Source organism: Papilio polytes, unplaced genomic scaffold (assembly GCF_000836215.1).
Source record: "Papilio polytes unplaced genomic scaffold, Ppol_1.0 DF823823.1, whole genome shotgun sequence".
Taxonomy (NCBI): domain Eukaryota; kingdom Metazoa; phylum Arthropoda; class Insecta; order Lepidoptera; family Papilionidae; genus Papilio; species Papilio polytes.
The window spans coordinates 508,498-526,796 of NW_013525381.1; the positions used below are offsets into that span (position 1 = coordinate 508,498).

Below are 18,299 nucleotides of genomic sequence, written 5' to 3' on the forward strand. Positions count from 1 at the left end.
GCTCCATTTAAACCTAAGGAACTATAAAGACGAGGATAAAACGTAAATTTTAATTTTCTTTAAATCTCCCGCGAGTTTAAACATTTATTTAGATTTTTTTTTATATTATAAGGTGGCAAGCGAGCAAGCGGCAATCGCAACACCCGCAATTGCAGATGCGTTGCCTACCCTTAATTAACGGAGGAGGACACGCACATAAAGAGGACATTTACCCTTTCTATGCGTCTCTTCCAACGTCAATTCCACTTTTCCTTCCCATCCTTTCTTCTTAAGAAAAGAGTGGAAAGGGAAAGGACTAAAATTGGGCCTACGGCACCACTCTCCTCAGACGAAACGCGAAATTACTTCCACTTCACGCCTGTTTTCTGTGTGGTCGTGACAAAAATATAAGCCAGTAAGATAATAAACTCAAAGAATCCTACATTAAACCCATATATCGTAATGTTATATTAGCATTAAAAACCTATATACGTGTTTTTTTAATACATTATCGAGATCGACATGACCTTTCAAAGACGTCTCATCTCAACGTACTCGTAGTCACGTCCTCGACACGTTTGCTTTTGAAAATGAGTTTTCTGTTTGATGTTATGAGAACGTGCAATTGCGTTTTTGATTATTTTACGCTTACAACCAAGCGATTCCTACACACAAGGTAAACATTAATACCTCGCACGGTACTTAAACAGTCCTATTCGAAGTTCATAAGTAGGTAATACTTAAGTAGATAAATTTTTGAAATAATTTCTTGTTGCTTTATAACACAAAGTATTCGATAACAGCGATTATGTAACACATTGTATGCCACTTCACATAAATCGTCTATTATACTTGTTGGACCGGCTCTTCGGAAACCCTCGTAAATTTAGGTGGCGTTTCTAAATATTGGGAAGATCGTACAAACTCGGCTGAGATTCAATATAGATTGCAAAAGTATCACTGAGGGTGCCTATAAAATGTAATGGATGACATCGACTCGCTGTTTACATGTAAATTTACATATATCGTGATTTAAAATCAACTTTTCTTATAGTAAGAAATACATTCAGAATTTACATAAGATGCATTAATAAATTGAAATTCAATTAAATTTATAACACTCGTTAGTATATTATTATTTTGCTTTTCGACGGAAATAACTACAGATATACCGAGTTAACATAACATCTATTTAAGTGCGTCAGTATTTGGTTGACAACACTTAACGTTAGCACGCACCTCGTAAAACCTAATGGAATATAACAGAGTGAGAACGAACCTTTTCAAAAGATAAGCTAATGTCATTCTCAGTTGATATTAACCTATCATGTTATGGAAATAAATTCTATAACCTTCTCTTATTGTTATGGATACGCCAAGTACTGATTATCTTCATATCACTGCTTATTATGGCTTTATTTAAGTTAATTATTTACTTCTTATTAGGCGAAAATGGTTTTTATATGTTTAAGAAAAAAAATAGAAAATAAGATTATGTAACTTTAGTAAAAAGTATACAGCCTCATCTAAAATATTTCTATATTTATTTTTGATCGACTTCCCAAAAGAAGGAGGTACTCTATTCGTCTGTATGTTTTTTTATTTTTAATTTAAACACACATCATACTAAAATAAGAGTACTCAGGAGGCCTTCAACTTATCCGATAGATTTTATCAAAGCTGAAGGCTTAATGTCAAGTGAAGTAGAATATATTGTCTCATCCACTTACACTATATATAAGTATCTTATGTCTTACTAATATTAAAAATGCGAAAGTTTAGATGGATGTTTGTTAGAGTTTGTAGCCTAAACGGCTGAACGGATCTCCATGAAATTTGGCACAGATGTAGAGTATGGTGTGGAAGATCACATAGGCTACTTAGTTTTTTTCAATTCCACGCGGACAGTATCACTGGCGAAAGCTAGTATTAGATAAAGAAACTATACTGTATACTGTACTGTACTGTACTGTACTGTATTGTAGTGTACTGTACTGTACTGTACTGTACTGTACTGTACTGTTTTTGACCTTTCTCTCTTTTAACAAGCCCAAAATTTGAGCCCTAATATAACAGTATTAAAACAGTTATGCAATTAAATGATATTTAGATTCTAATTAGTTATACTTGTTACAATATAGTTGATGTTATGGCGACCAAGACGTCAAGGTCGCTCCGGCGATCCTAGAAGTAACCGCTTGATACACGCGAGCCATTACCATTATTGAAACTTTAGCCGTGGCCTCCGCGCACGCTTTTACCTCGGTAAAGCTATTACGGGCCTGAGTAGCTTCTATTATTGCCCCGTTCACAATGTAAATATGACAAGTAACATTTTTAATTTAATTTTAAACCTAAGGAACGTTAGTTTATGGAACGTTAGTAACGTTAGTTAAAAAATGGTTTAAAGTTATTGTTGTTGAAGGATTTATTTTTTGACCTAATTCATCTGTGATGCAGTACAAATGGATTGTATATGCAAAACGTATATAAACATGATTATCTTTAGTCTTAACTTATTCAAAGTCGAATCGAAACGCGAAGCCACAATATTAATGGAAAATTCATATAAATTATTTATGTGAGGTGCTTTTGTATAATTTTCAGTAATATGCAAGGCACGAACTTTGTCAGGAAATTTTTAATTTTGTTATTTGTTCAACATACGAAAGCGTGTTCGTAAAAATATTCGTTTCGAAACTACAACATTGTTTAACTAACAAATATTTATTCTCTATTGTAACTTTGTTTAAAATACTAATTAATAATTTTTGCTAGTTACGTTGTTAAAACTGGTAACTTAAAGTATGGCTAGACAGAACTTTTAGGTTTGTGTTTGCCTTTGTTAAAATAACACAAATTTTGTGGTTATGGAAACTCTTTAATTGCATAAGTTTATATCTATATTAATTTGTAAAGAAAAAAGATTTGTATTTTTTGTATTGAAATAATTCAAACACTGGGCCGATGTCGAAAATTCCTTCCCCAGTAGAAAGGTAATTTATCTGAGCGTATCATAGTCATTGGCTATACCTTTTACTATTTTTTAATTTTACAGTACGAAGAGCAACAGCTAGTTTGTTATATTTCTGTAGTGTAATCGCGTGCTGGTTCGTAGTTTGCGTTAATTCATGCGTCGGCCGCAATGACTGTGATTGCCACATCACCACTAACTGACACTCGAAGCTTTTAGCCTAATAAGCTAATGTCAGGTGTGGCTTAGCCATTGTTTGTCATAGCGAATAATCAATTACTAATAATGGTTATATTCTACAAAAAAAAAACAGAATTTTTTTCATAATAAAATAACTGACTTCTACAAAAAGAAAAAAAAACTCGTCCATTTCTACCGCCACTTAAAGCGTTGAATCAACCTTTTCCTTAAACATATTTTAAATTTGTATTTTAATTTATGCGATATAAAATTTATGTTGTCTATTCTCTCCTAGAAAAGGTTAAGGTCAAATCTATGGTTAGCATTCAACACTTGGCTAGCCTATGATCATGTCCAGCGATTTCACGGTCATCGCCCTCATCGATCAATGTAGTGTGAGTTTATCTTTAATATAGTTTATGCTATCCCTCTACATATAGATTATACTAAGCGATGACTTCTTAAGGATATTCGTAGCTTATTTTCTGTAGAGATGACAATTTTGTTAAATGCGCGATTAAATCAAATGCACATTTCTTGTATATTTAAAGCTTTTTACGTTCAAACCGAAAGGTATGTAACGGTAATATTTTATTAACTACTACCTGTCCCCGTGCGACTTCATCCGTATGAAATTATGAAAATTTCATTTTATTTTTACTTCTGTCAAATTATCAATTACAAATTTCATAATGACATGACATGATAACAACCTTGCCTCTTTGATGTTGGCAGCAACTTATGATCTCTTTCCCACATTAGGGTTTTTATCCAAAATATTTACCCCCTAAGTTTAATGGCCTTAAAATGTATCGCCTAAAGCGTGAAGCAAGTGTAGGGATTTTTATTAAAAAAAGAATTATTCAAAAACATTCTGTTATTGCTGACATCTTAGGCAACAAAGAAGTGTATGTTTACGCTTTATTATAATAGTATAGATATAGATAGATAACCTAATTTACCTCAAGAATTGTATGTTGTTGGTAAAATAAACGACAAAATTATATTTCCCTGAATATAGAAGCGTCACAATTTGTATTTACTGACAGTGACCAGGTGTTTATTCGAGTAATTCTGTTTGTTTTCCTGTTGGGGTCTAATTGTACACATGTAAAAAATAAATGTTATCAAAGGAAATAGTATATGTTTTGTTCAGTCTATCTTAATTTCTTGTTAGATAATAAATATCACTAAGAAAATATCACATTTCTCTATCTAATAAAATCTTTTTAATTTCAATGATTTTCTTCGAGAGTTCGGAGTTAAGAGTCTTCGTCTAATTTACACTCGACACGCAATATTTGAAATATAAAAATGTAACGTGAAAATGAATGTAAGCGCTTAACGTTCTTGAAAATTCACACGCAAAATTTGCCATACGTTGATTAGATTTATTTAAAACGCATTTTTTTGTAAAAAAAAATAACGGAGAAAATCTGGATTTAAGTGATAACATCATCATCATATCCCCTATCTTATTCTACTCCCGTTTCGTCCTCCAAATAACTCTATCATCCGTCATCTCAGTCATCACTCCCTTGATCTTGTCATCTTTTAGTGTTATCTTATTATATGTTAAAATAACCGATTTATGAGAACCTATTTTACAAATTATATTTTAATACGTTTGAGGTTATTAAAGGTTTCCTTATTAAAATGACAAAGGCAAGCAGCAGCAGGCGGCAACGAGCCGTGTTTCTCTTTAAACAAATGAATAACAAAGCAAAGGTTGTAAAAGTAAATTATTCAGAACATGTTTTGTGGTTTTGTCGGACTCGTGAATTGCAGAAGGTAAATTTAATATTGTTATAGCATTACGAAGTTTAATTGCAAGAATAACTTTTAAATTTATGATTATTCATTGGAGTATATAATTTTTTTCAATATGCAGTAATTCAACGTGAAGTAAAACAAAAAACGTGTCCTAAATTCCTATTTTATCGTTATCTAAGAAATAAAATAACTCTCACTCAGACAAATCATTTTATAACTTTAATAATCTCAAATAAAATCAGATTAACTTTGAAGGATCTCCTATAACTATGAACGACACGGGCGGCATGAATAGACGGAAACTTTAAAATTATTTTCATAGCAAATTTCCTTGAAACTGCTTTAGTTAATAGCGCTTATAAAGTGTACGTTAGAAGCGAGCAGAAATTAAATTTTGCTTTTTCAAAGTAAAAGGATGATTTTAAAATAACAAATACAATACAATCGTAACTACCAAGAGTTTCTTCTGAAAAATTAAAAGAAAATATTTTCATTGAGATGACTATGGACAAGTAAAAAAGATATCAGAAATATTGAAAGGGCCCGAATTTTAAAATATTATAACCTAAAAATTACGTAGTAATAGTTTGTTAATAACTGGGATATAACATGTATTCGTAAAGTTTCAATGTCAGTAAAAGGGGTTTGCGTGTCCCGTGCCATTGGATGATAAAAAATTCCGCCCTTGACATTTAGATGTCACTTACCAACAACGAGGTAATGGGTATAACTAGAATCAATAGGCTATTTGATTAGATGATTAGGCATATACTACTAATACTAGCTTTCGCCCGCATCTCTGCCTGTGTTGAATTAAAAAATAAGTAATTAGCCTATGTATTCTTTAAGACTATCCTCTACGCCGTTCAAAAGTTTAAGCTACAAACTCTAACAAACATCTATCTATCAAAACGTTCACTTTTATAATATTTGAAAGATTATGAATGCGAAAGTGGATGGAAGTTTTATAGAGATTACCTTTACTTTAACATAATAAAAAAGCTCTCGTTTTTCAAAGCTATTATAGTAGATTCGGAAGATAAAATTATGCTATTATAATAAATATTTATTTACAAGGTTAGTAATGGACATTGCAATTTGAAGATAAGCTTAATAAGTGCATCGTCATAGAATAGTACAACACAACTTTCTTAGCATTCAATTTAGAGTCTTTTATATTTTTATTCTAAGAAGTTGTTGGATTTTGTGGCCTTCGTGGGGAAGTAGAGCTTAAATAAGTAGAACATCGGTTGCGAAATCTTTGTTTACTAAAAACTCAAAGCTCCCTACGTTATTTGCATTTACGTTCCAACAAGCGCATTCGAAGCTTGCATTCTGTAGAAAATTTCTTTTGCGCACTTTTTCACTACTGAGATTCTTTAAATTTACTCGTTTTCCAATAGCATAGGGCAGTTGACGTCTTCATTTTGTTAAAATATTTACTTGTAACATAATAACCAATAAAATATTATTTTCTGTATATGCAACAAAATGTCTAAAGAATCTGGTTGTCAATTCTTTTAACATCTTAAAAAACGAGGATAGTAATAATTTACCTAGTACCTAATCCAGGCTAGGTTTAGGCACCAGGTTAAAACATGTTTAAAAAATGTGCTCTTTCATGAAATCTGATTAGGGTAGGAAAACACTTTGGATCTTAGCCTATATGAAGATATACTACTACTATATACTTATACACGGCATAAAAAGTACTTCGAACAACTGCATATTATGCCGTGAAATTGTAGTGAATACGTGTTTATCACTTTCAGTACTTTTGGCCGCTTTTCAAACGTTGTTAAATAGACGAAATATTTTCCTTGTGTAAATAGTTTTACCGCGGAAACGTGAAAACGCTTCTATTCAAAGGGAATCCCGCTCACAGATCTTTTGTGGTACGATGTTAGCGTTGAGATCGCAGAAACATATGTTATTTTTATTTTTGATTGCGGCAACAAAATGGAAATACGAATAAATAAACATGAAATCTTAATTCCTCTCGTACACTGTACAATTTCGATAGTTTTAAAGCGTAGTGTAAAGATCTATACTTCTTTACGAGTACTAATATTATGAAGCGTAACCCCACACTTACTCTAAGGCGTAGGATGTCAGCAATCACAGCATATTTTTGAGTAATTCTTTCTTTAATAGAAAGTTAATACAAATTGTAGGGACACTTACGACACGCTTAAGGCTAGATATTTTCAAGCTATCAAACTTAGGTGCAAATAGCTTGGAAAAAAACCTTCATGTGGGTAAGGGACTATAAACTACAAGCTGCCAACATCAAGGAAGCAACGTTATGATGGCGTTAGTTTGAAATTTGCAATTGAGAATTTGACAAATGTAAACAATAAAATAAAATTTTTATAATACTCGTACCGAGTTAGAAAAAATATCGAGAATTATAATCGTAAATATTATTATATGCGAAAACTTAGTCAATAAAGTGAAGTAAATCAGATAATAAAAGGTCACCTGAACAGAGTAAGTTTTATTAAAAAACTTCAAATGATTACATTAGTGTTCCAGACTCAAATAAAACAAAGATTTCTTTTTCCTTGAAAAGAAGTTTTGAAATGTATGTAAATTTATTAAAGTTTTATGACACTACGCTTAGAGGAGGAAAAATACGGTCGTTATGTAAAAAGATGCATCTTTTATTTTCAAAGCAATTTTTATTTTACATATAATAAAAATGAAAATAAAGCTTGTAGCACTTAATTTTAAGATATTGTATACGAACAAAATCTCTGAAGAAAAAACTCAGAATGTTTTCTTAAAAAATGTGTAAAAAGCTTTTAACGTACCGTTAAGCGCAATAAAGAATTGGGTTGACAGACACATTAAAGATCTGCAGACTTATTTTATAGCCTCATGTGGCACGTAAAGTGACGTCACGCGTGTACTGAAAAAAAACCGGTTTACGTGCTTTATATGTAAATTATTTTTGGTACTACTCTTATATACATGGATGTATGTAATTTTAAGAAATATAAATAAATGAAGTAATCAATTTTTTCAATAAAAAACACATTTATCTCATAAAATTTATTCATCAATGTTACATTGGAAATCATTATTTACAAGTTTATCATTTTCATTCCACCTATTGATAACAATTTTAACAATTCCATATTTTTTTACTACTTTCTTATGTACTGTATGAATATCACTTTATATAACTTAATATTTACAGCAAGGAATATTATTTTTAATATTTACAGGATAGAAATTGCTTTTGTATATTAATTGAAATTTATTCTACATAACCAAATCTAATGAAAATTAATTCAATGCCTAAACATCAGATATTTAAGAGAAAAGTTTCACATTCCATAAAGTTTCTAAATAGTTATTCCAATTAATAATTATTCCATGAAAAAAAATGGTTTTATTTTTTTAAAGTGCTAGTTTTTTTTCGATTTTAAAATATGATTAAATAAAATATGAGATACAGATTACTAGATTACTGTTACGGATTTTATAAGTTTTATTGTCGTTAATATTATATATTTACACATATAATAAATTGTGTTTGAATTCTAGTTCATATAAAACACCGGAGACAATTGTATCGAAGCAATTTTTCAAATAAAAAAGAAAGTTAAACTTCACATATAAAAACGACCTATAAAATGATGCAAAAATATATGTTATCTTTATTAATTACACAAATGGTTTCCAAACAAATATACAGCATAAATATTAGTATTTTAAAGTTAACTATACCGAACTAAAAACTCAATATATCGTCATAGGGAATGCAAACTCGCATCAGTATCACTTTCGATCCCCCCGAGTAATAGAGTCGACTCACACGCGACGGAATCTCGTCTTTCAGTAGAGTCTATAGACTTTGAGTGTAAGCTAACGCCGGGTGGTAATAGTCACAGTTCTATCGGCGCTGAACCTTTCCAAGTCACTCCTGCTCGCAAGAGATGGTACATTCTTAGCACGCACCATATGCATAAACACTGTAAAATAGCAAAAGGTTAGCATTGTCTTTACGACATGTTGAAATGACGCATGAATAACAAAGGAAATTTATAATACAAAATTGAGTGACAGTGTTAGTCGGGGCTCTCTCAGGCAGATTTATGTCGTCGATTGATGAAATACACAAGAAGAGCGGGGTTAAGCGCACCAGAAATCGACGTCCATGTATAGATGTAGAAGATGGTAGGTCAAAATCGAGCCCAATGCTCTGGTCTGCTTCTTTCTGGGTTACGATCAAGTTTTTGATAAATGGCATATGACAATAAAATGTTTAAAGATGATTGTTAGCGTATATCGGTAGGAACAGGTTTAAGAGAGATGGATGGATTGCGTGAAGGGTGTCAGTATTAAAAAGGGAGTGACATGAAATAACGTATGATTGATTTGGCAGATGGAAATCTGTTGTGCCGACTCTACAATGAAGGAGATAATTTCTCAATTATTTTTAATGGGGTCATTTATAATATGTATTCTTCAACTGTTATTCCGTGTAATTAAGCGAATTATGTAACGTAAACAATATTACTGTTAGGAATAAAATTAGTACCGTGCTATAGAATTGGCGCAACTCTAGATTAGCGGCATAAACGTCACGTCCCTAGCTGACAGCTGTCAATGTCACTAGAAGTATGGATAGATTGGCGCGCAACCTGGGTCTGGACGAGAAGTGTTGCTCTGAGTTTAAAGCGACAGTTTCAATTAAATAAGTTGTCTAAAACTATAACAGTGGTAGAGCCCGCTTTAACATCTTCGCACGAATGGGCCGGCTCGCCCGGTGCAATACCACGACCACACAGAAAACAGGCGTGAAGTGGAAGCAATTCCGCGTTTCGTCTGATGAGTGTGGTGCCGGAGGCCTAATTTTAGTCTCTTTCCCTTTCCACCCTTTTCATAAGAGGAAAGGATGGGAAGGAAAAGTGTATTTGACGGTGAGGAGACGCATAGGAAGAGGAAATGTCCTCTTTATGTGCATCTCCTCCTCCGTCAGTTAAGGGTAGGCAGCGCATCTGCAATTGCGGATGTTTGGGGGCAGCGGTCGCTTTTCATTTCGGTGGAATTAGGTGGACACTTGCTCGTTTGCCACCATAAATTATATAAAAAAAAAAAACTACTTACATTAAATAGAATTCGTGGTATTAAGAAGGATATCTCGGCCTTACACATGGCGTCGAATTGCTGAAAAAAATAAATCATATAAAAATGTTTCACTCTTACGTATTGAAATTAATTTATCGATTTTACGTTCAACGCCCGCTTTGTACTGATATTACGGAACTTTATTATTGTTCAAGGAGGCACTTGTAAGGTTCAAGGTGGAACAATTATTTCTTAGTTCAATGAACAACATTTCAAGGTAAAGATATGTAGTAATTTAACAAAAAACATGTTTTCAAACGATGTAATAAACTTTGAATTGTGTATAGCATGTTGGTTAACGATAATTCAATCATACTAACATTATGATTTTATAGATGTTTGTTAGATTTTGTAGCCTTAACGGCTGAACAGATTTCTATGAAATTTGGTATAGATATAGGATATTCTAGAACACATAGGACGCTTACTTTGTTTTTTTTTTTACTCTACGCGGACGGAGTCGCGGTCGAAAGCTTATTTATTTATATTTCTAATTTCAATAATATTAAAAGAAGTAGAGTATTAAGAAAAATTAACATGAGTGTGTAAAATATGCTATTCAGATGTCCTTTCGTCTTTAAAAGCCTTACCATGCTAACTACGTTAAAAGCCATACGAAAGTCCCGTTATCGTTGTTACTATTTTAATAAAACAGCTCGAGGGCCCTTACAACTTTATTGAAAGTGGATAGCAGTTGTATTTTCAGTCAGACCACTTTAAAAATATTGCAAGTGCTTTGATTTCATTTGAATCAAATAGATCACTTTATTAAACTTTATTTTGTAGTAAACTATTCACATTATTTAAAGTGTATCAAATCCAGTTTACTTTATCGTTGTTGTTTTGTCACTAATTACATTGAAATTCCTTTGCCTGTGATACTTGTATTGGCAGATATTGTTTTCTCTACATTTATAAAGAAACTTGCTTTCGCTCACGACTCCGTCCGCGTGGGATTAAAAAAAAACAAAAGTGAGTAGCCTATGTGTTCTTCCAGACTATGCTCTATATCAATACCAAATTTCATCAATATCCGTTCAGTCGCTTAGGTTATTAGTACAATCAAGGGGATGACAGTTTTATCTGACAGTTGAATCGTTCAGATAAATCTAATAAAACTGGGAACTGTTCAGTTCGATAAGTTGTTCAGATAAAACTGTCAGATGAAACTAAGCATGTGTAGCGTGCTTACGAGATCCACAGTTAAAAATAATCAATACTTTTATTAGTTACTAGTTGTTGCTCGCGACTTCGCCCGCGTGAAATTAAAATAATAATAAAAAAAGCCTATGTTACTCACAGAAAAATGACCTTTCTAATGATAAAAGAATTTTTGAAATCGGCGAATTAGTTTTTGAGTTATACATACAAAAATACAAATCTTTCCTCTTCATAATATTAATAGAGATTATTAATTCCAGTTCTTTGTTAATTGCAGAAATTTTGTGACAAGGATTTTGTGGTTGCATAAAACAGATATTGTACCAGCGAATGGTTTCCGTTCGTTTGTGGAAACGTGTTGATTTAACAGCGACATGGCAGACACGAACTGTTGATTTAGCTTTTGGCAATGTTATTGTTAAGGTTGGTAAATACGAGGAGTCAATGTTTGACTGCCGTTAGATGAAAAGACAAGTTCGTGAGTACTTTGTTAATCGTATTACATTAGTTTGAAGGTGGTATTTTTAATATGTAATACATTCATTTAATTTTAATTTTATTATTAATCTATTAAAAACTAAACTAATTACAAGTTATCACTTACCTTATTAACATGATCTCTAAGAATATTAGAGTATACCATTGCCATCGACTCCAGTGCCATAAATGTCATACAACCCACCACCCACGGTACTAAGAACGCAACATTTTCCTAAAAAAAAGTAACATTTATTACGTAACTCTATTAACCTTTATTTTAATAGAGTATCTTACGTAAATATTGAAATTGACAATCAAATTTGTTTTAAGTGTATAAATAAATAAATAAAAATAAAAATAACAGAATTCCCAAGAAGTACTTTCGTAGTATAAATTATAATCATTTGTAGCTGCAATTATCGATAAACAAGCGGATTGTAACATACGATGTGTACAGTCGAGAGCCAATTACTGGAAATAAGGCATTTCATCTCAGCCCAAGTATACCGACGTATAATACTCATAAATCTTTATCGAAGATGGCACAGATGTTTACGAGCTTTGGTATCGAAACATTATTTGAATAATATTAATACATTCTTTATATTGAACTTTTGTTATTAATGCTTAATAAAATAATAAAATTTACGTGATTATTTTAACTATTGGGTAAAGGGAAATGTCAAATGTGGAGTTTATTTTTTTTTTATAACAAAAGGTGGCAAACGAGCAAGCGGACACCAGAATCCGCCAAAATGGCGAAGCGACCGCTGCCCATAGACATCCGTAATTGCAGATGCGTTGCCTATACTTATCCGATAGAGGAGGAGATGCACATAAAGAGGATATCTCCCCTTCCTATGCATCTCCTCCTCTGTCAAATCCACTTCCTCTTCCCATCCTCTTCTTATGAGAAAAGGGTGGTAAAGAGAAAGGGACTAAAATTAGGCCTCCGGCACCACACTCATCAGACGAAACACGGAATTGCTTCCATTTCACGCCTATCTTCTGTGTGGTCGTGGTATTACACCGGGCGTGCCGGCCCATTCGTGCTACGATGTTAAAGCGGGCACTACCACTGTAAAATGTCATTCTATTATTGAACCAGTTGTGTGGAGTCTAACGTAAGTTGATTGTAACTAAAGAGAGAAGCAATTGAATTAATACCAAGCTATAGACTATTATAGACAATTCTCTTGGATGGCAAAATAACCTAGAAATTACTTACTTTGTAGATTCCATAAAATAGAAAGATGCTTAATAGAATCATTAACATCTGTGTTCCTATGATTGCGAAATAGGCTATCTGTACACCTGAAACAATAATTACTATTAATTATTAGTCTTCATATATCTTTATGCACAATAAAAGAGTTATCCAACAAAAAAGCCTTAGTTAAATTAAGACTGTGTTCTTGTTATTTTTAAACTGTAAATTTTTCTTATCTGCAAAAATAGCTGTCGAAGAAAGGGAAATTTGTATACCCTCGAGCAACTCAATTATTATATTTGACAGCGGATTGATTGACGCGCCACAACAAGACTCAATTAATTTCATCCCAACGGAATAATAAATACGCCCCTGTCTTGTAAAGGCTGAGCATCAATAAAAGTTCTCGTTTTGTGGTTCTTTTTAAAGCGATATTTTAAAAGTAGATAAAATAAAACGATAGCTATTTTGTTAATAATCCAAAGATATTTTATTTGAAATAAAAATATAAATGAACTGGAATAAAGTAGTGATTGCACGGTTTATTTCCACTCATTTATTCTTATTTTAAAAAGATAGATGAAAATGTTTAACATGTGTTAAGACTGTTCAAAACTCGGTAAGTATAAAGTGAGTTCTAACCGTAATAAACATCGTCTAGTTCCTTGTACCTCTTCGCGTTGACGCCGATTCTCCAGCTGTACAACAGCACCACTAGTATAGATATATTCTGCAATAATAAACCCTGTTAATATTATCTCATAAGAACTATTATTAATTACATCTTACAGTAATTACATCTTGCATCCAGGATCCGTAACGTTTGCTATCGCCTGCGAAATTATATTAAAATTGAAACGAGTTAATTTTTCTTTGATTTAAAACATATTTTTTTAAAGTTATTTTAAACTTAAAATACTTATAAACACTTTTTCAATAACAGATTTAGAAGAAATGTGAACTACAATTATAAACAATTCATCATCAAAACATAAAAATAAAAGCAATATAAGAGTCGCAAAGATAATCCGGGAAAAAGAACGTGGACAGATTTTAAGTGCACTACCATGTGAGTGCTCTCACTTCAACGATATAAATTCAAGCGACCTGAATCAGAATGAAAAGTGACAAATAAAAAATACGCTTTCAAAGAATACAATTCTCAATTCACCATAAAGACACAGAAAAATCAGATTAATGGTTGGTTTCCTAGGTACGTTTAAGCATTCATGAGTGTTTTTGATACGATAACTTCATGAAATGCGTTTCCGAACTATCTAACTTGAGTTTTACTCTGTTGAAATATACGTCAACCTAACACCAATGAATAAATAGGTAATGACAACATAAATGGTAGCTTCAGAAACCCAGCATTAAAGATTTGTAATTACTTAAACGTGAGACATTATTATAAACTAAAAAATTAACTAAACAACTAAACAGTATTCTAATTAATATTAAGATAACGTTTTAATACATATTTTAATATTATACACTAGCAGTTCCCGTGCGGCTTCATCCGCATGAAATTATGAAATTTTTTACTTTATTGTTTACATTTGAAAAATTATCAATTGCAAATGTCAAAATAACAAATCTCGGTAATCTTGCTTCTTGATGTTGGCAGGTCGTATCGTTTGGTCTCTTTCCCACATTATGGTTTTTATCAAAATATTTACTCTTTAAGTTTAATGGCATGAAAATATATAGCCTAAAGCCTGACGTAAGTGTATGGTTTTATATTAATAAAAGAATTATTCAAAAATATGCTGTAATTGCTGAGATCTTAGGCAACAAAAAAGTTTGTGTTTACGCTTTAAGTGTGTGACTTTAACATTACCGCAGTAAAAGCACGGTAATAGCCGATCTAACGTTCTTTCTTTTCAAGGTCATTTGCTCAGCAATTAGTTAAAAAGACGCATTCATATTTTATTACCACTCATATGAAAGATAAACTTATAATTTGTCTTTACTTTACACAAATTAGTTATGTCTTTGTAAAAGTTTTTTAAAATCTACAAATAATTAAAATTTAAGTTCTCATTTGATTTTCAAGTTATTTGTTAAATGTTTGTTTTTGTCTGACTTTCAAAGTTTTTGTTTATCAAAAGAAACTTTGAATAAGTCATTAATAATTACAAATTACATTGAAGTTTTGACTCGAGAGAGTATAAAGTTAGAGGTTAACTTAGGCAAAGCTCAAGCTCTCGTAGTTTCGGCTTGAATTGCCATCTCTGCGTCTCGCTGTATTCAGTTCGCGACTTCAAACTTTACTTGAAGTTTGAAATTTGTAACTTAAAGTAAGTGCAGAATGCACTTTGCTGTAATAATAGAAATCCCGGAGTTGTAATTGTTCAAAGTGGAACAATTTCAGCGTGAAATGTTAAGTTTAAAATTTATTTAACTGGATAGTTTTAGAAATGAATTTATTTATTTATTATTAAACATTCGTAGATGCATTAATATTGAAGATGTTAAAATAGTATTACGTGACGTGTCTACTAAAGACTAAGCTTATTAAAAGTTGGAGTTTAACTCAGAGTAATAGTACAACTTATTAGGTATCTAATAAATTTTGTCTTGTTCCGTTTTCCCAACTAAATTACCTTACCAGTTAGGTAAAAATATTTTTTTTTGTTGTGAGCTAACTAGTTGTCAAAGAGGAATATTATTTCCCCTTCATAAGTAATTGGAATCCTATTTGGTAGTATGTTCTTTTATAGATTTTTTTAAGGAACATTGCAACGCGTTATTCAAATAGTAAATTACTATAAAAAGTGTCAGAAGTTTAATTTTAAGCATAATATAAATGCAGTAACTTACCAATGTGTAGAGAGCACTAGCATACGCAGCATGCTTCACATGTAACGTTCGACAGCACGATAGAGATGTGTCCTGCTCGTGTGCTGTCCACGCTTTCATCTAATAAATTATATGAATCACATATAACATCTTACCTTTAATTCTTGTAAATCAAAACCCCATTAACTGGTTCTTATGAAATATGATAAAATCAAAATTTGATACTTTGTTTAAAAATTGTTAAAATTATCTAAATCCTAAGGAAGTAATGATAAAAATATTCTTTTATTAACAGCACTTATCAAATTTAGAAAATCTCTCAATGGTGTACAAATGAAAAAAAAAAAACATTTATTTTATAAAGTATTTTTCTATAGAATATTTTAGAATATACTTCATTACATTGTTAATAATGCTAAACGTTTTACAATATACCTTGTTAATAGCTTTTCCTTTTCCTTGATAATATAAAATTAATTTCGAAGCGATCGCGTCACATTTGTTTACTTTCGTAGCGGCTGGCTACGGCGTAGACGTGCCTCTCGTAGCGCGGTTGCGGACTCACTGACTGATACCTCACAACAATGCCACGTAGAGCTTTGTTTAAACGCAATTGCAATAATGTAAGAAATACAGTAAGACAGATCGAACTTTAATTATAATATTGGCATGTTTTAGAATCTATTAAAATACAAGCAAGAGTTCAAAATTTCATACTATATGCCAAATTTCGAGATGTTACTTATAAAAGTTATAAGAAGTATTGTGAATAACTTTTGTTTAAATAATTACCTTAGTTCTTAGTTTAATTAGTCTAAAAATTCTCTACTTTTGTATAAAAATCCTGCTAAGCTTTATTCAAATCATTGCGTAAATAATTTCAAATAAGTAGGGAGGCAACGGGCGCCTAGGTGACAAATCTCCTTACATTAATTAGCAGATGGGACGCGACACTCTTTAGAACTTTAATTAGAATTAACTGTGATGATAATACACTTACTTTTTCTTTATAATTTTGTGTTAGATACATAAAATGATGACGTAACATTATGTAAATTGTTTAACTGAATAATAAAGTTTATTATGGTAGTTTAAAAAGGGATACTAGTTTTTAATAATTATACATTTAAAATATTTTAATAGTAATTTCACATTGAAAGGTTTTCTACAGTGGAAAGAATGTTGCAACAAAATAATGCCCAATTTTTCATTAACGATAATTATTTGTACGAATCGATCGTATACAAACTAGTTGGCAATTGAAACTTTTGGAAGTAGGACACAGGTGTGTTGTGTCAATTATGGGTCACGAAATAAGGTTGACAAATTTACATGAGCAATTAAAATGTTTTTGTTTCGTTTATGTTGTTCAAAATTGTTATATGATAAAATTATTGCTTACTTTTTAATAATAATTGCTAATTAATTGTATTAGTTTGAAAGTTGTGCTAATTTAATAATAATGTGATTAACAAAGTGATATAAGAAATTGGGATAATAGTGCTGCGGATAATAATGTCGGTTGTATAGTCAATATTTAGTCCAATATTGATAAGTTTGAACAGAGTTTTTCCGTCACTTGATAAGTTACATTCTTATTTTTTCCAATGGTTATTTTGATAATTCTTTAATTTTTGACTGTTAAATTAAATTTTGTAAAAGGCTTTGGGGAAAGCCTATGTCCAGCAGTGAGCAGTCCTAGGCTGATGATGAAATTAAAAATCTTAACTTTTTATTTAAAATTCCCTTTGTGTTCTAAGTTTTAAATCATGACATTATAGGTACACTGGAGCTTAGTTCCAAAAGATTTAAGAGAGCGGACAGTAAAACTTTAGTAAAGGAAGACGGTACGGAAATAATAACATTTACAATTCAGATGGCGGTCTGGTTTGTCCGCCATTTCATTATGGACCCGAGTTTAGTCTGACAAAAAGAGGTCAAATGTAAATTCGGCCTCTAACAATTTGTAGTTTCCCTTTAAGCCGTCTTAAGAAACTTAGGATCGATGATAAAGGTAAGTTTAGGTAATAACTAACCTTTGACGATTATAGCAGGGTTTTTAGGATTTACTGTTAATTTCAAAATTTGATTTCGAAAACTTTTATACATGAAGTATAGATAAATGACAGTTTAAATCATTTTTGTTAGACATTGAATAATAAATTGTAAAGGCCTAGTTTATTCCCTATTCCTTTCATTCTCTTCTTAAGAGGATAGGAAGGAAAAGTGGATTTGACAGTGGAGGAGATGCACAGGAAAGGAAAATATCCTGTGTATGTGCGTCTCCTCTTCTTTCAATTAAGGGTAGGTAACACTTCTGCAATTACGGTTGTCTGGACAGCGAGCGCTTCATCATTTCGGCGGATTCTGGTGACCGCTTACTCGTTTGCCACCATATTTCATAAAAAAAAATCTTCTAATTGGAAGCAAACAATTGTTTTTATTTTGTGAAATAGGATAATACACAACATTAAATCTCAACAAATTCGTATCTCCACTAGTATTAGATACCGTAGTGTGACATGAGACGTGTTTTGTTGACACTTGTAACTTTCATAGTTAACAAGGGCAAAGCGAACTCGAGCAATTGCTCACTGAACT

The 18,299-nt window shown here is 31.7% G+C and overlaps 1 protein-coding gene across 1 annotated transcript; it reads right to left on the reverse strand.

Annotated features, from left to right (window-relative positions):
* Positions 1-8,615: 8,615 nt before the first annotated feature.
* On the reverse strand, positions 8,616-16,154 carry LOC106103371. Its single transcript, XM_013283114.1, has 7 exons — positions 16,134-16,154; positions 15,720-15,818; positions 13,539-13,626; positions 12,915-13,000; positions 11,811-11,918; positions 10,025-10,084; positions 8,616-8,886 (listed from the first exon to the last, which is right to left on the reverse strand). Exons 2-7 carry the CDS (start codon positions 15,816-15,818, stop codon positions 8,800-8,802), a joined length of 528 nt encoding a protein of 175 aa, XP_013138568.1. The 5' UTR covers positions 16,134-16,154; the 3' UTR covers positions 8,616-8,799.
* Positions 16,155-18,299: the final 2,145 nt, after the last annotated feature.